Source organism: Bison bison, unplaced genomic scaffold (genome assembly GCF_000754665.1).
Source record: "Bison bison bison isolate TAMUID 2011002044 unplaced genomic scaffold, Bison_UMD1.0 scf7180017864239, whole genome shotgun sequence".
Lineage (NCBI taxonomy): Eukaryota > Metazoa > Chordata > Mammalia > Artiodactyla > Bovidae > Bison > Bison bison.
Window position 1 is genome coordinate 7,333,403 of NW_011494811.1, and position 19,620 is coordinate 7,353,022.

The 19,620-nt window shown below is 38.3% G+C and overlaps 1 protein-coding gene across 1 annotated transcript in view; it reads right to left on the reverse strand.

Annotated features, from left to right (window-relative positions):
* SYNE2 (spectrin repeat containing, nuclear envelope 2) overlaps positions 1-19,620 on the reverse strand; it is a 281,350-nt gene that overhangs the window by 119,487 nt on the left and 142,243 nt on the right. The window contains 8 exon segments of the mRNA XM_010846800.1: positions 582-713; positions 3,035-3,217; positions 4,644-4,766; positions 6,381-6,566; positions 12,516-12,653; positions 13,789-13,971; positions 16,172-16,312; positions 18,823-18,978. Coding sequence (XP_010845102.1) covers positions 582-713; positions 3,035-3,217; positions 4,644-4,766; positions 6,381-6,566; positions 12,516-12,653; positions 13,789-13,971; positions 16,172-16,312; positions 18,823-18,978 — 1,242 coding nt within the window.

Sequence of the window (19,620 nt, forward strand, 5' to 3'; positions counted from 1 at the left end):
GAGTCCACCACTTAATAGCTTGTGTCATCTTAGACTCCCTCGTACTTCACTTTAGATATTAAAGAATTTGCCCTATGACTCACAGAAAGAATACCACAGCAACTGCTTGCCAACACCAACTTGATGGCAATAGAGAGTTAACATGCAAACCATTGTAACTGGGCCCGTAGGACATTGTTAATTATGGCATATGGTGAGACTGCTTAGTATATGGAACTCTTTATTACAACAGCATTCAGTCTTTACCTCTAAAGCCCAGCCTGCATGACCCCTATGTCAGAATGCTAGCTGGGAAGTCAGGTTGTCCAATACCGTGTGTAACATCAGCTTCTTTGGTACCAGCCAAAATGCACCAAGTTGAGGCTAAAGACACTTGAAGAGACTTTCATTATGATAATTATATAATAACCTATTTAATGAAATAGGCATAGAAAGTAATCATATACATAAAATACCTTCAATTGAAAGAGATAAGTAGGAAATACACCAGATCATCAAAAAGGTTTCTAGATATCAACAGCTTAGAAAGTGAATGAACTGCTGGACAAATGAATGAGACAGATGAAATGAAAGAAACATACCTGTACTTGTGACAGGTTGGCAGCTTGGTCTGTTGACATATGTTCATGGGAGAATTCAGCTGGATAATTATTTAAGATCTGCTTCAATTTTTCCATTTCTTCATTGCATTCATTTGTCTGTTTTATGGCTATCTATAAAATAAATCCCCCAAAAGAATCTGTTACAATCCAATGACTAGACCAATGGGTTCCTTTCAATGTCTAACCCTGTTCCAAACTCCAATCAATTCTATCAAATACACAACTACACAGTTTTTAATAGGGAATGGTAGTCTCAACATAGAGGACAACATATGCAAAGCTGGCACCTGACCGACTTGCTCTACTAGATGCCAGAGCACCTTGGGCAATGCTGGGAGTGGAATCAGACATACATTTGCTCTTAAGTTGTCCCAGTGTAACGGGCTTATTCTGGGACGCATTTGATAGCATATAAACAAAGAGGCTAAGTTTTATGAAATTACTGATAGTCACGTAAGACATTTAATACATATTCCTTGTCATATTTCTACACAAAGAGGTGACAATCCTAACTGTGAATGGAAAGGGCAAGTGATTTGAGAAATGATAGATTTCCCTGGTACAGACTCATCCTCACCTGGTACTCTTTGGGATCTGTGAGGTATATTTTGTGGTAAGAGGTTGAGGCTTGAGAGTTTGAAGAATAAGGCAGACCAGAACAATATCTGGAATCTGGTGTTAAGAGCTTGAACCTACCAGTGTGCTAAATGATACAATCAAAGTGTGATGAAAGTCAAAGAAATGGACTTCAAAAGAAGATCTGGATATTTCCTTGGTATGCTTCACAATGAAACCAAATGCCTTTTGAAACTACAAAGTTTCTGGTCGACACAGAATTCTTCCTTATATTTTCTTTAACATTTAACTATAATTTTAGCCACAGGCTGGAAATGAATAACTATGTTCACTGCACACACCTGTTTCCCAGCCCTCAGTAATGAGCTGCATCCCATTACTCCCCCCAAAAGTAATTTGTCTTATTTTCTACAATGAGAGCACTTACAACAATATCTAACTAGAAATTAAAAGAAATGCACCATATTCTATGATTTGCATTACTATCAGTTTACTTAGCTTTGAAATACCTGAGATGATATCTGATTTCCACTAACACAATAAGATGGAAAATTTTAGCAGCACAGCTTGATATCTAACTTGGTACAAAACCTAATTTCCTCTTCTATTTCCCCCTTTCATCTTGTGAAGGAGTCATTTTAAAGCATAGTCAGGACTGTTATTTTCTTTTTCTAACCAAGAGACCAATAAAACACAAAAAGATGAAAAACAGATCAAACTTTCTATCGTTGCTTTTTGTTTTCTCTTTATATTATTAAAAAAAATAGTACATTGAGTGCCAGATCTTTTTTCTCCCTGTGGGTGTTAGGAAATAACGTCAACAGATTAGTAGCTAGGCAGAGACACTGTGAGCTAAGACTCAAACCAGAGATACAATATCCTCAAATCTTAGGAGAACAGAGTGACCACCAAATGTGAATGAAACTGAAGAGGGAGAAGGAGATAGCAGTTTTCTTCCTATAACTAGGGTATGAGTGGGAAGGAGGAAAAATAACTTTTTCTCCTACCCTGACCCCCTAATCAAGAACAGTAGGCAGAATGTGGGAGTCTACTAAGAGGGTTGAAAAGTCCATGGCTGTTTCAGGAACTTTCTTTCCCTATAGGAGTGGTTGTTGATCTAGGAACACAAACCAAAGTAAAATGCAATTTTTATCTATTCTTTGGCTTGAGATCAATCAAAATGTAAGAATAAAAAGAAAGCCCTCAGGGAGAGGCTAGAAGATGCCATCAGTTAGAAAGAAGAGACTCTAATATGAAGAATAATACTAGGAGGCTAGAAACCCCAATTTTTGTCTTATTCATACATAAATTAATCCTAACACATGTTAACTCTGGTATTTTATCAAATCACCTAACCTTTGGACACTAGTCTCCTAACATGTAAAAATAAAATGGCAAAGTGCCTACTTGACCTGCATCATGTTGGTAATAAAATGAAATGATTAAAAGGAAAGCAACTGAGATGTATAAAGAGATTATTGTTGGGTCTGTTGGCCTCATGTGACTGCAAATGCACTATGCAGGTTGAATCTTTTCCCATAGCATTTTACCCACGTAGATCTTCAATTATTAAAGAATGGAATGAAACAGACCATAACTATGCTTCAATGTCTTCAACCAGAACAAGGGTAAGAGCTAAGAAAAAATCATGTTAGCTCCATTTGAACAATAAAATGCTCTCTTATATCAATGCTGGCTCCTGGATAATAATACTGGAAGAGACCAAAAAGAATCAACACAGGCAGTGTCTTACTGTCATGGGAATTTGATCTACCCAAGCTTTAAAACTGAAAACAAAACCAGCTTTTGCTGAATATTTTCATCCAACAGGCTGGCTGTCATCACAAGCCACTCACCTTTAACAACTCATTTTGCTCCTGAGTCACGTTTTCCAACAGTTTTATGTCTTGTAAAAGCCGATTTGTCCGCTCAAACACAGGCAGAGGCTTCATTCCTGTCTGGGGTAACCTCAGTTCCACTTGGTAAGACACGATTTCAGCAATGGTTTTCTTCATGGGACGTATATTTTCCAATATCACCTTAGATAAACATGGTACATAAGTGGGGAACAAAAAGGCCACTCTTAAGTCGATTAAATATTAAACTTCTGTCTTTACAGTTTTGAAACAGTTTCTTAGCTCAGGTTGAAAAGAACTAATATTACTTGTGATCTGGTAGTTAGGGGGTCTCCGGAAAGAATGTGGGGGGCAAAAGTGCCCTCCAGCACAACATGACGCATTTGGACAGCCTTTCTTCCTTCTCCCCTCCCACCTCTGTCCGTAGAACCATTGTTTCGCTTTCTGTGTTGTCGCCAGGCAGTGAGCCACGTAAGGTAGGTACTGCCCTCTTACTAACTCTCACAGCAACTGCACCCAGCACAGGGCTTCCCACTAACAGACCCTCAAAACATGCTTACTGCACTGAAGGGATAACTATCCTGTCAAATTTCTTAAGTCTCAAAAGTATACTTCTACTTCACTTTAATGACATCCTGTCCATAGAAATCTGGATTTACATAGTGAATAAATTATAAGACAGTATTCACTTTACTAAGCATTTCATATACATTATTTCCTCTAATCTTCATAACTGTCCTAGGAGGCAGAGATCAAAACACGTAAGGAAATTGGGTTCATAGAAGTTAGAAGACCCACATGAGGGCACATCACAAAGAGGCAGGGTTGGGATTAGAACCCAGGGCTGCTTGAGCCCAAAGTCCACGCTCTTAACTGATAGGCTGAGGGGGAACCAACATCTGCCTGCTGTTCAGTATGTCCCAGCTTCTGTGCTAGAGGCTCTGTATATGTTATAATTGTCCAACATAATCACTGCATTACCACCGCATAGTCATGAAAGCAAATCCAAGAAATATTAACCAATCGTGTAAAGGCACAGAGGCAGAGCAGCTGAGGCTGGAACCCAGTTCTCCTGACTCAGAGGCATAAGCTCCTAGACTATTAAACACTTAGGTTTGACTTGAAGGAAAAACTGCCAAACCTTGAAGTTTTAGGAAGAAATTAATTGAAAAAATAACTTATAGGAAAATGATCTTTATACAGAGACCACTATGAATAGGATTTAAAACATGATGCTGCTAAGTCACTTCAGTCATGTCCAACTCTGTGCGACCCCATAGACGGCCTCCTACCAGGCTCCTCTGTCCCTGGGATTCTCCAGGCAAGAACACTGGAGTGGGTTGCCATTTCCCCCTCCAATGCATAAAAGTGAAAAGTGAAAGTGAAGTCGCTCAGTCATGTCCAACTCTTAGCAACCTCATGGACTGCAGCCTACCAGGCTCCTCCGTCCATGGGATTTTCCAGGCAAGAGTACTGGAGTGGGGTGCCATTGCCTTATAGTCATTCTCAACTTGATCTTGCTCTTACTTTAAATCACATATTATTACATATTTTTAAATAAGCATAATAAGTACTAAGAGAAAAGATTTTTAAACAGATCTATGCTTACCTCTCCATGCTTAAGATGTTCTTCAGGTGAAAAATCAAATATTTCTTTGGATAACAGGATAGCTTTGATTTTTGAAACTTTCTTCTCCATTGATTTTACTTCTGTTTCAATGGCAACCACATCCTAGAATTTCATAAACAAAATAACACACTCACGCAGCATATTATATGTTAATCATCTTTATAAAACACAATTTGTTGCCATTTATTTTCACGTTTAACCAAAACATGTTTTCCACTTGTATCTCTTAAAAACTAACCAAGTGCTTCACAGATAATGTAGATTGTTTTCAATAAAAACGCTGTTCTGTTAGTAATGGCATGTAACAGTACAAAGCACTGCATATAGTTGCTGGGTTAAAGATCCTCGAGAGGCCAATATTTAATTATTTATGCTATGAGAACAAAAGCAGAATGCATCTGAAACAATTTTAAGTAAATTGTCAATTATGTGCAAACTCTTTAGATTTATCTTTGGAATGTGCTCAAACACTTGAATACAAGTGGGTCTAATGTTGAAAAAAAATTCTTACTACTCTAAGTAGAATGATACAGTCACCCTTGGGAAGCAAACACACAAGGAGCTAGAAAACTGACATATTTTCTTGCCAATTCCCTAACAAACTGTTGTCATGTGCAGCATCATTAAATTACCTTATAACCTACTCAGGTTAACATAAACAATAGATCATTTGTCCAGGGGCTATTCTCCCGTCAACTTCAACCTCTAGAACATGGCCGAAACATTAAAGTAAAAACGCTGCAATTTTTGCTATCAAACCCCCATATTTAAGAATATGCGCTATAAAACCTGCATTTTAAAGTCCACTCACACTGTAAGAAGGCCTTCAGATCTCTAGAGCTTAATGCAAATAAAGTGCAGCAAAAATAAGGTATGCCTAATAATGAAGGAAATAGAAAAAACTACATAGAAATCGACAAAGGGTTTCAAATTATAGCAATTTAGAGCCATTCAATACAGGACAAACATAACTCTACAAGCAAATGAAGCAGTAATTATAGTAATTTATAGTGATGTCTTCATATTATGAGAAGTTCAATCATATTGAAATTATTTTCTGCACCTTACATTTAAGAAAGTATATAAAAGTATATAATGCATTTTATGGTAATTTCTGTGAAAAGTTGTAGACACATTTAACAATTTTGGAATAAGAATATTTAACAAGTATGATGCTCTGAAGTTACTTAAGTGTACTGCAGGGAATGTTACTGAGAAGTAAAAGGTAAATTACTAAGACTAACTGCATCTGCCTTTGCTGTGTGACTCCATCCTTAGATAAATGCCTCACACGTTTCAAGCTAAAATAAATAAAATTATTTAAAAGTCCAGTGGCTCATATACAGCATCCTCTCAAAAAATATTTGCTATAGGTCACGGAAGTCTTGGGAAGCTGTCTGTTTTAACTCCCTCTTTGCTAATCTGTGCTTTAAAATCAATAATATCTCCTCTCTGACAAAGAGAATACACTAAGCATATTTGACCAAGATTCCTCCCTTTTAAAAGACCACTTCTGAACTGAGAATGGGGATATGATTTTTTATTGTAGTTGTACTATAGGGCACAAAGTAAAGTATCATTCAAAAAATAACATAAATAAAAAATATATATCAGATCAATGTGTCTTTGTAGGAACTGATTGGCAGCATAAGTCTAATTTACTAAATGAAATATAAACTTAAAATAAGAAGTTACATCTTTATAGTGCCGACTTACATCAGCCATTCGCTGAATCTGTGGAAGGCTTTCTATGATTCTTTGTTGTAAAGCTGCTACTTGATGACTTAACTCTTGTATGGACTGTGCTAAGTCATCTGTCTCAAAAATCGCTGACAGGTCTTCGAGATCCGTGAAAACTGAATGTAAAAGAGTGTGCTTCTGTTCTGAATCTTCCAAAGCCATCTAGATAACGGAAAACATGAAAAATGAGAGAGAAACAGCAAGATATTGGAACAAGGTAATCAAAATTTAAAATAGAGAAAATTCTATAACTATGTATGGTGATGGATGTCAACTAGACTTAATGTGAGTGATCATTTTGCAATACATACAAATATTGAATCATTCTATTGGACACCTGAAACTAATAAATGTTTTATGCAAATTATACCTTAATTAAAAAAATTAAATCAGAGAAAATCTGAATTTGTCTCAATATTTCAAACTCCTGTTCATTTCCACTTTTGTGATGAAACACTGGAAAAGACTTTGATGCTGGGAAAGATTGAGGGCAGGAGGAGAAGAGGGTGACAGAGGATGAGATAGTTGGATGGCATCACTGACTCAATGGACATGTGCTTAAGCAAACTCCAGGAGATAGTGAAGGACAGGGAAGCCTAGCAGGGTACGGTTCATGGGGTCACAAAGAGTCGGACACGACTGAGTGACTGCACAACAGTGAAACACTGAACATTCTCTTCAGTGGCAGTAGTAACTATAGACTGTCTACTCCATTTCAGTGGGCTTGCAGCAGCTATCTTACAGTATGTAGCCCTGCTCCTCCACCGTCATTAACAGAATCAGAAACACCTGACCTGTAAGTCCATCCCTCTATAAATTTGGAATTAGGGCCAAGAAAGCCATTCAGTTGGCTGATTTGTAATTTTGGGAACATGGGCTTTGGAGAAATACATAAATGAAGTGGGGATGAGAAATGAAGAGGCAGTTCGGTGGCTTGCCAGTCCTGGTGCCAGTGTCCTCCTTGGCCTTACCACATGGAGTCACTGACTTCTGTGAGACAACCTTATAGCTTGAAGTCACTTGAATAATTTGATACCAAAGAGTTCTAGCTGATAAAACCAAATAAAAGTGGAAAACATCCATTTTTAAAGTCTCTCAGACATTCTTCCTTATAATTTTTCTTTTTTTCCTTTTAATAATTATAATCATTAACTTTCAAACTTAAGATATCAAAATATCTCAGCCACCTGTTGGAAATGTTCAACCTGATAATGTTGCCTTCAGATAATTTCATAAAAAATAACTGACAGGAGAAAGACCATGCAACTAGAAATCTAGTTATTTCTAGACTAGAATCAAGTCTAAAATTAATAAGGTTACTGACTTCATTCAAAATCCCAGCAGAAGAAAACTTTAAGGAAACCAAAACTAAAACCAATGCTTTTTCCAATAATACTATTTACAATAGCATCAAAAAATACACAGGTATAAATTTAACAATTTACATTAAAGAGAAATTAAAGAAGACCAGAATAAATAGAGAAACATCATGTTCTTAGATAGGAACAGTTAATATGGCTAAGATGTAAATTCTCACCAAACTGATCTAGACTTAATTCAATCCCACTCAAAATTCCAACAGACCTCTGCACAGATACAGAAGCTGATTCTAAAACTTATATAACTTGTATGGAAATGCAAAAGACTCAGATTAGCCAAAACAAATTTGAAAAAGGACTAAGTTGAAGAATTTATGCTCCCTGATTTCAAGACTTACTATAGTAATCAAAGTTGTATCATATTGGTCACATAGATCAATAGAATAAGACGTTCCAGAAACAGACTCACATATATGAGAGGTCATTGATTTTCAACAAAGCACTGAAGTAATTCAAGGGTGAGCCCTTTCAAAATGTGGTGCTAGAACAATTGGCTACCCCCAGAGGAAAAAAAGTGAACTTTAATTCTCACTTCATAACATACTAAGAGTTAAACCTATAAAATTTCTAGAAGATATGAGGAAATCCTAGTGACCTTGGGTTAGAAGATTTCTTAGATACAACACAAAAGAATAATACATAAATGAAAAAATATTTATTAATTAGACCCCATCAAAGTAGTAACATTTGATCTCTGAAATATAATATTGAGAGAATGAAAAGACAAGCCACAAACTGGGGAAAAATATTTGTAAATTACATTCCTAATAAAGGACTGGATTTTAGAATACTGTATAAATCACTCTTATAATTCAATAATAAAAAGACAGACAACCCAATTTAAAATTGGGCAATAAAGAAAAACTGAACAGACTTCACAAAGGAAGTGTACAAATGACAAATAAGTATACAAATAAGTGCTCAAATAAATTAATCATTAGTCATTAAAGAAATGCCATTTAAATCACAATGAGATGCCACTACATGTCACTAGAGTAAAATGTAAAAGATAATATCAAGTCCTGACAAAAATACAGGATAATTAATTAGAACTCATATTATTAGTGGGAATGAAAAATGGTACAGCCATTTTGGAAAATAATTTGCCAGTTTCTGACCTAGCTAAATACTGTAAGAGCCATCAATCTGTGAAAACACACGTCCACACAAAGATTTGTAAATCATTGTTTTCAGTAGCTTTGCTCATAGGGATTCCCTGGCGGTTTAGGTGGTAAAGACTCTGCCTACAGTGCAGGAGACCTGGGTTCGATCCTTGGATTGGGAAGATCCCCTGGAGAAGGGAATGGCTACCCACTTCAGTATTCTTGTTTGGAGAATCCCCATGGACAGAGGAGCCTGGCAGGCTACAGTTCACAAAGAGTTGGACACACAAGAGTTGGACACAAATGAGCAACTCACACACACACACATGCAGTCCCTACCTCCTGGCACTCATGTCCTTATAATCAGTTCCCTTGATTGTAGGCTGAGCTTATTGATATACTTCTAATAAGATATGGTGGAAATGATGAGCTGTCACTTCCAAGATTAGATTGTAAGAGACCGTTTCTGTCTTGGGAGCTCTTCGATATTCTTTAGATTGTTCATGGTGAAGGAAGCCAGCTGCCACACCATGAGGCAGTCTTGCAGAGAGGGTCATCTGTCTGCGAATGGAAGTGGATCTTCTCAGGCCTGCCAACAACCACGTGAATGAACTTGGAAGTGCATCCTCTCTCTTCCTTCACCCAAACTGAGCCTTCAAATGAGACCACACCCTTGGCTGACACCTTGACTGCATTCTCTTAAGAGACCTTGAGCCAGAAGCACTCAGGTAAAGCCATGCCTGAATTCCTGACCCACATGAACTGTGAGATATGAAATGTTTCTTGTTTTAAGCAGATAACTTTAGGAGTAATGAGTTGTACAGCAGTATATGTATGTAGCCCCAAACTTGAAATATCCAACTCTGCTACTCAGGGCTCTCATCCAATCTTTTCCAAATCCTACTTTTGCTGCAGGCTATTAAGGGAAGTACAGGGCTTCCTGGTGGCTCAGTGGTAAAGAATCCACTTGCTATTGCAGGAGACCCGGGTTCAATCCCTGGGTTGCAAAGACCCCTGGAGAAGGAAATGGCAACCCACTCCAGTATTCTTGCTTGGGAAATACCATGGGCCGAGGAGCCTGGCAGACTACAGTCCATGGTGTTGCAAGAGTTGGACAGGACTTAGTGACTAAAGAACAACAACATTCTAAAGTAGGACAACTATTTTCAAAACAGGAACAAAGTGAGGTATTCACATGTAACTAGTTATTTGTGACTTATCTCCCATTTAGGGATTTACTAGGTTACATTCTGTGGGTATCAGCCTGCACGTCCCCTTGTCCCTACTTTTCCACCAAATAACCTAAATTCTACTCAGTTCCAGCTCCTAAACAAAGGCCAGCAAAGAAGGGTATCCTGAACAGTTTGAGAGACACTTCCACACTTTTACACTGTGTCAGAAGAAGGCAGTAATAGTTCAGCTGTTTTTGTGTGAGTTCATTCTTGTACAGTTTAAAAAAAAAAACAAAAAACTCCTAAGGAGAATTTGAGGAAAAAACAAGCATCGTTCCTCTCTTCCGTCTTTGCAAAATTCTTTTTTTTTTTTTTCCTATTTGCCAATTTTTTTATTTTTATTTTATTTTATTTTTTTACTTTTTTTTTACATTTTATGTATTTTTTATTTTATTTTTAAACTTTACAATATTGTGTTAGTTTTGCCAAATATTGAAATGAATCCGCCAAGTGATTTAGAACAAAAAGATGAAGGACTTTCCCGGCGGTCCAGTGGTTAAGACTCTGAGCTTCCAGGGTAGAGGACATGGGTTCATTCCTTGGTTGGGGAACTAACATCCCACATGCCACTCACGGTGCAGCCAAAAATAAATAAATGATTTGAAATAAAATAAAAGATGGTATGTTTTGGATATGTGGAACATCAACCCAAGAGGTGGGGGCAGCAATTACAGGCAAGGGTAAAAAGAAACAAGTAGGTGAAAATGCAATATCCTTACAATTGTTGCCATAGGGAAAAAAGTGTGCCAACAAATCTCAAACACCCAGAGGTCAGCTGTTACTCAGGGACACATTGTGCTACTTAAAAGATATAAAAAAGGAGCTATTTCAGCTTTGAGGTCTGATTACTCTAAAAGCTGTTATAGGATAAACCTTCTCCTAAGAGATTCTTTCTCATGGCTGAATAATACGAGAGAAGGGAAATATCCCTTCACAATAAAGTTTAAGCCAACACTTGGTGTCCAGAAGATTTCTAGCAGTCATGGCCCTGAGTAGGAAAAGACTTTTATTTGTTTTGTCTTTGTAGGTTAGTATGGAAACACAGGGCATCTGTGGAGCACCAAGAAGGAGATAGGAACTTTGGAATCATGGTGTGCTAGTACTGGAAGGAACGACAGATTAGTTTTCTAATGCTATATAACTAATTACCACAAACTTAGCAGCTTAAAATAAAAACAAAATTATTATCTCATAGTTTCCATGGCTTATGAGTTCAGGCTTAGGTGGATCCTCAGCTCAGGATGCCACAAGGCTGCAATCAAGGTGCCATCAGAGCATAAGTTTCTCTGCCAAGTTCATTCTGGTTGTTGGTAGAATTTAGCTGTAGGACTGAGATTCTAGTTTTCTTGTGAGCTGTTGACTTTTGGAGGCTACCCGCAAAGAGTCGGACATGACTGAGTGACTTCACTTTCACTTTTCACTTTCATGCACTGGAGAAGGAAATGGCAACCCACTCCAGTGTTCTTGCCTGGAGAATCCCAGGGACGGGGGAGCGTGGTGGGCTGGTGTCTATGGGGTCGCACAGAGTCGGACACGACTGAAGTGACTTAGCAGCAAGGGTCTTGGCCTTGGGGTCCTTTCATAGTATGCTACGCTATGCATGCGTGCTCAGTCGTGTCCAACTCTTTGTGACCCTATGGACTGTAGCCCACAAGTCTTCTCTGTCCATGGGATTTTTCAGGCAAGAATGCTGGGGTAGGCTGCCATTTCCTCCTCCAGGGGACCTCCCTGACCCAGAGATTAAGCACTTGTCTCGTAAGTCTCCTGCATTGGCAGGTGGGTTCTTTACCACCAGTACCACGTGGGAAGACCTCTCATGGTATGAGGTCTTACTTATTCAATCTAGCAGGAGAATCTTATTCTAGTCTGTTACCAGGGAGTTTTAAAATCATATATCCATGATCAGTCATGTATTCATGGGAGTGACTATCCCATATACATCTCTATATGCTGTAACTTAATCAACAGAGTGACTCTCCCATCACATACTCATACTCCTGCCCACACTCAAGAGAGGGGGATTATTCAGGTCATGTACACCAGGGAACAGGACTATTGGGAGCCGCCTTGGAATTCTACAATCAAAACTATCACCACCATTCAGTGCCACATTCTCACTTTACAAATGGGGAAAACCGTGGCCCAGGGAGGACACAGTGAATTATTCATAAAATCATGACATACTCATGAGGACAGAAAGAACTAGATCCTGGTCTCCAAAACCCCTATCTAGAGCCTGCCACTCTCCCAAACTTCCTTCTGCCATTTGGCATGCTTCAGGATAAGGTTGTATTTTATAGGAAAGACGCGGGGAGGAAAGCATCATGATGGTCAGGCTAAGCCATTAATCATTATATAGATTCTGTGACACCCAGGAAACAGTGAAAGCTCACTCACCTGAAGGGTGCTAGCATGGTGACTCAGTGTCTTTGAAGAGTCATAGTCTGCAGGATCAGCCAGCAAACGACTGGTATTTTCTATCCAAGCCTCAGTACTCTTCAAAAGATCATGATATTCTTCCATCTTAATTGTGGCCTGTGAAAGAGAGGCAGAACCAAACTCAGTCTGATGCCTCCTCCTTGAGTCAAACGATTCTTGAATAAAGAATTGGTTGCTGTGAGTCAGTGGTGTCAGGTCTCACAGGGCTCCACGCCCCACAGCTGGGACACGTGCCCACCCCATCCAGCTTTCAATCCTTCAATCTATAAACTGAATCCTGGCCACAAGTGGGAAGGATTGAAGAAGTTCTATCCTGGCACTACAGGCCTCAGCATGGGTTCCAAGTTAGCTTTGCAACTGGTCTGGTTCCCATTTTATGCTCTATTCTGAAAACTGGGTTTCCACTTGGTTTTCCTGTCCAGGGCCTTGTCCTGCAGCATCCCAGTCCTTCTGAGAGTAGGTTCCTGCCTTGCTCCTGCTAGATCACATGCACAACTCATCCACCATGACCCTTACGTGGAGGGAGGGTGGGGTGTCTTGTTCCCGAATGATGTTCTCTCTCTGGTTCTCTCCAGGGATACTTGAGATTGCCTGCCTCTCTTACCTCTTGAGAAGTCTAATTCTCACCCAGAATCCTTGTGTGCTCTGGCTTATTTTTAAAGTTCTTTTTTTTTTTTTTTTGATGTGGACCATTTTTAAAGTCCTTATTGAATTTGTTACAATATTCCTTCTGTTTTATATTTTGGTTTTTGGTCACAAGGTATGTGGGATCTTTGCTCCCTGAGCAGAGATCAAACCCACACCCCTTGCACTGGAAGGCAAAGTCTTAACCACTGGACTGCCTGGGAAATCCTATGTGGTCTCACTTTTGGATTCCTGCTTATTATCTTATAGTTTCCATGGAGTATGAGTCCAGGCATAGCTTAGGTGGGTCCTCAGCTCAGGATGCCACAAGGCTGCAATCAAGGCCCCATCTTGAGCTTAGGTGTCTCTTCCAAGTTCATTCTCATTGTTGGTAGAATTTAGTTGTAGGACTGAGATACCAGTTTTGCCAGCTGTGAAATCTTGTCCCCTCGATGACCACTTGAACCTATGGTATGGCTCTAGCCTCAGGTCCTAAAACTGGCAATTCAAGGGAAACCAGCTGCCTCTGAATATATATTTCTGTTTTAAACCCATCTCACTACCACCACTGGCTCTGTGTAGCTATAATGTGTTGTTACAGCCATACCTTGTTTAGCTGTGAGGTTCTAGATTCTGCCCTCTGTGATACTTGCTGATACTGCTGGAAAGGAATCATCAATTTATCCATCCATTCTTGAGCTTGTCCTGGGTCCTGTTCAACAATGTCCTGAACTTCAGAATCCAGCTCATTTAGCTTGGAATGCCAGAGATCAAGCTCATCCCACATTTTCTGGAGATGAAAAGCATAAGTCAGTTCGGATGAAGAATATGTTAATTTCTAAGTTTTCACACAGTGTCTGTACTTGTGTTACCCAAACAATATGGCAGAGACAACACTGCAGTCAAAGTTTTTCACTTATGCCCAGCAACAGCATGTGACCTGAACTGGAAAACACTTTTTCTGAGGTCTCTTAACTTTGCTGCTGCTGCTGCTGCTAAGTGGCTTCAGTTGTGTCCGACTCCATGCGACCCCATAGATGGCAGCCCCCACCAGGCTCCTCCGTCCCTGGGATTCTCCAGGCAAGAATACTGGAGTGGGTTGCCATTTCCTTCTCCAATGCATGCATGCATGCTAAGTCGCCTAAGTCATGTCCAACTCTGTGCGACCCTATGGACAGCAGCCCACCAGGCTCCTTCATCCACAGGATTCTCCAGGCAAGAATACTGGAGTGGGCTGCCATTTCCTTCTCCAGCTCTTAACTCTAACTGTATTCATTTCAGTACAAATTAGCTGTAAGGGGGCACAAAGTCCTGGGCATTTTCAGAGATGAATGACACCAAACAAGGTCAACATAACCCTAACCGAATCTTTCCAGAGTGATGAGGTAACATTATATTTAAAAGGGCTTGGGTAAATACCTATCTTAGACCAGTATATATATGTACTTAATCTAGAAGACAATTCTTATAAATGTTAAAAAAAATGATAAAAAGAAAATATCACTCTGACTCAGAGTAATGCAGAGGCAGGAAACTCTAGCCACATGTATTAGTAGCAACAGCTTTTGGTTCAAGAAACCAATAGACTGGATTCAAATGTGGACTTGTCTGGGGTGAGGAAATTTCAAAGGCAACATTCAATTATTACTTAATATCTGCATAAGAACATAATTTCTAGAAATGAAAAAATCTGGTTAAGTTGCTTATTGAGAGCCCAGGGTTTTGTCCAATGGCAAGCCATATTCTGACCTATTTTTATTTTTAATTTAATTTTTTATCCTTTGACATCACATTTATTTGGTTTAGAGGGAGCTACAAAGCAAAGGCAGGTATGATTGTTTGTGAGCAAATCTTGTTCACCTTATTTTAAAAGAATATACACACTCTAATGTCTTCTTATAAGAAAGAAGAACACATACAACAGGTACAATTATTTCTTTCAATATTTATAATTATTTTGTTCTTTTTACCAAAAGGAACACAATCAGGTTGAGTTAGAAACCAAAGGAGAAGTTTAACTTCAGGGAGGGAATAGATGGAAGGGGAGTGATAAGAAGTAAGACTTCTCCGAGGATAACTTAAAAAAATCGAGGTAGAACTGATTAACATTTTATTCGTTTTAGGTGTACAACACAATGGTTCACTATTTCTATCTACTGCAAAATGATTGCCACAATAAGTCTAATTAAAATCCATAATCCTGGGTTTTGGAACCAAAAAAAAAAAAAAAATCCATCACTATTCATAATTACAAAATTTTTTCCCCTGTAATAAGGACTTTTATGATGGATTCTCTGAACTATTTCTAACACTTACTTGGCTGTGCTGGGTCTTAGTTGTGGCATGCAGGATCTTTAGTTGCTTACTTGCAACATGTGAACTTTTAGTCGCAGCGTGTGGGATCTAGTCCCCTGACCAGGGATTGAACCCAGGCCCCTGCATTGGGGGCACAAAGTCTTAGCCACTGGACAACCGGAAGTCTCTCTTAGCCCTATTTTTAAAAGTTTCCATTCATAGTAGAATATTTCCTTAAAGTGTAAAATATAATGTTTTCCACACTCAGGAGTTTACTTAGAAGTTAAGAGGCAGAATATTATGTTTATATACCATTCTAAAACCTAAGACATTTTGCATGGGAAATAAATTTGAAATTTTTATTTTTTTTCTGTTTTCCTTTGGCAGTCTAAAGACAAGCTGTTAATCCTATTCATATCCTATTGAAATATTTTTATATGTCAGTTTTCCCAAGATAGGATCCTTACTTTTCTTCCCTTGTGCAAAGGCTGGTTCACAGTCACAAGCTCTCAGCAGTCTGGGTCTCTTCCCATTACGGAAGAAACATCACAATTCTTAAATGCAACCTTCTCCATCAAGGCTTTGCAGGTGACACTGTCAGCGAGGAGGCCCCTTAAACCTGGGTTAGGATCCCTGTGATGACTAATGAACAGGGAATACACCAGATGCTGGAGGAAGCTAAGGGAGGAAGTTACCTTTTGAATTTCTTGAGCTTTCTCAATATCTTTGCTTTTCTGCTGTAGCATCTTTTCGACATTACGAAGCCCATTATTAATTTCGTCTATTTTTCTACTCGTTGTATACGACGGTGAGCTTTTCAGGACTTCGTTGCTAATCTGTTACAAGTGAGAAAGACACAACGGAGATGTTTTCTGCACTGTATTCAGAGGTTCAAATACTAAAAGGGGCAGTCACACAAGTGTGAAATTTTACTTGTACGCATTTCTTAAGGTCTGGGAAAAATTCCGAACCATGCTGACTACTGCCAAAATGAGACGGTAGATTAGTGGACTAGGAAATGGCAGCTGGGCTGATCTGAATTTTTAAAGCCAACCTAAAAAAAAAGAAAACTGACCAACAACATTTTGCTCAATGTAACCCACAGTATGTATGACAGCTGTGTGCTGTACTGGGCAAAATTACTGAGAGGACTGTTAGAAATACACTCCAAGGGAGCAAATGATAGGAAAGAATTCCTAGGAGAACATTTATTTATCATACAGTCTGTTTTATGAGAGAATCCTCTGCACTGATCTGTTTTCAATAAAAGCAAACATTCTTAATCTGATGTAAAAAATGTAATCCTCACCTTAATATTCATTTAGGTGAAAAAAAACTTCTAAAGCTAGCTGTTTCTTGCAGCAAAAAAGCTTAGTTTTTCTATGTGAATGTTTCTAGTATATGTTTTCCTAGCAATTAGAAATCTAGCTGCTAAACAGTGTATTTTTTTTTTAATTGGAATGATTTACCTAACAAAATAACTTGTGCTCAGAAAGATAATAAATGTTGAATGTATCATTTTTCAAATGCCTGATAGTTTGAGTTCTTGGTTTTTTTTTTTTTTTCTCCTTAAACTATGTTGATAAAGCTTTCTCCAAGCAGCCACTGAATAACCAAATAGTGAAGTGAAAGTTGCTCAGTCGTGTCCAACTCTTTGCGACCCCATGGACTGTAGCCCATCAGGCTCCCTCGGTCCATGGGGATTCTCCAGGCAAGAATACTGGAGTGGGTAGCCATTCCCTTCTCCAGGGGATCTTCCCAACCCAGGGATCGAACCCAAGTCTCCCGCATTGCGGGTGGATTCTTTACCATCTGAGCCACCAGGGAAGCCCAAGAATACTAGAGTGGGTAGCCTATCCCTTCTCCAGTGGACCTTCCCGACCCAGGAATTGAATCAGATAATACTTAATACTTTTGCATAATCCTCTTAATTCACTTTTTAAAACCACTATATTTGTACAACCATTGAGGCTGAACCTTCCAATGCAGATACTACACAGATACAGAAACTGAAACTCAGGCTAAATAACTTGCTTAAAGTCACACATTAAGGCATAGGTGAACTCATCACAAGAAGCCTGAGCCATCAGACACCAAGGCCTTATGCTCTTTTCTCAACATAAGGTTGCTATAGTTTATATAATAAGTGATAGTTTATATAATGATTTTATCCCACAGACCATACCATAGTCAAGATTTGTAGAAAAAAATTAATCCTGTATTAGCTTTTTATTGCTATATAACAAATTACCACGAAATGAACCTTTCTGATATTTTAAGTAGTTATTCTCCAGGCAGAAATGCTTATCATTTTTATACACTAGGAGATCATGAATTAGGTGAAGTATGCAGCCATCTGAATTACACAGAATGGTACTGTGTCTACTGCGTGGGTCCTATAAACATACCACGCAAGAAAAATCAGTTTACAGACGTACACAGAAATAAGAATTACAGATGAAACTTTCAACCCTAAATTTAAAAGGTAAATTTTGATGATTAAATCACTTTGTCAAGGATTTCCATATGAAGTAGTCAGGAAAACCAATTTAGTTTCTCTCAAAAACATTTAATATTTTCTAACAATACATGATTCTTGGGGAAGTTTCTCATAATAGATTATCTAAGAAATCTGCCATAAGTTTGAAATCTGTTTTTTTGTGTGTGCAATTAATATCTACCTTATTGAATTATAGGTATTCTAGGCTTCAAAAGGCAATACAAAAATCTTTCTGCATTCTTCTGGACCAAACTGAATGCTGCTCTGTTGGATCGGGGCAGCCTTTAAATAACACAATAAAATTGTCTTGTTATTCTCCTATGTCTCCAAGTACTAGGGAAATTTCCTATTCTTTCTCTCAACCTGGACTTTTAGGTATAAAAGACTTGTCTGGGAATGCTGTGTGAGAATTGTGTTACCATCATCATCAGAAAGGCACCGTGTGTTAAGTGCTATTCCTAGTGAGTTATGAAACTGTATTCTTATTGCTCTTGGTTGCAATTTCAAAACGTTAACGGCAAAGTATTATTCATGTCCAAAATGAATGACTTGCAGTGACTTTCCAGAAAAAGGAAAGCCAAGTAAAAGACAATATATAACTCTATTTTTAAGTGCAAGAGAAGAAAAACTAAGCATCTTGACAACTAAAAATAAATAGACTAATTCTGTTACCTGTGTCACTTACTTAGAGCAGTATTGAATTCACAAAAAATTATCACTCAACTAAACTCTATGAAAACAGACATAGTTGGAATCAGGACAAATGAAAATGTGATATTAAATGATATTTTCTTCTTTATATTCATTACCCTCCATAAATAATACCACGAATACAAACATTATTACCTTCTCATCTACGTCTTCTAAAGCGTTTCTGCATTCTTCCACCTGGGATTCAATCTCTGCAGGGACTATGGTGTACATTTCAGAATACTTGATTCGCAGTTTTTCCATAATATTCTCAAAAGTTAGCTTCCCTTTCTTAAGAATGCTTTGAAGCTCCTAAAAAAATCAAGAGAGTTTCAAATGCTCCCAGGACAGAGAAAAAGTTTAACTTTAAACAGGAAAGCCGCTTTTCAGCACATCCTTAGATTTAAATGAGCAAACTTTGCATGACAAAACCTCACTATTGATACAAGCTGATTAAGCCTGAGAGATCTTCAGTTCGGTTAGATGATGCTTTCTAAATTGTAAAGAATTAAACTTGATATCTCTTCATAGTGTCAACCCATTGTCCTGAAAAGACATTACAACATCTCCTGCTTCTAAAGTACCTCTAGGATTTAAGTATATCTCAGTAGCAGTCTTGATATAAAAGGCTGCTAGTAGCAAAAAGTTTCAAAGATTTTTTTTTTATTAACTTGTTGCCATTTCTGCTTCTTCCTACATTAACATCACAATGATTCAAGGCCACTAAAAGCCCTGTGTTTGAAGCAGAAGAGTCTGCTTTCATGTAATTAGACAGCCCAGTGGAGCTCAACCTCTTTCAAAAGGGAGGGTTCCAGTTCCCTGTAAAGAATGTGAGTTTTTAGAAGATAAAAGAAACCTGAACAAGCCGTCTATTGGTAGTGGCCTAGAAACAGAATCTGATCTGCGTTCTCCTGCACTAATTATAAAGGAGAAACTCATTTGTTTGGGAAAGTT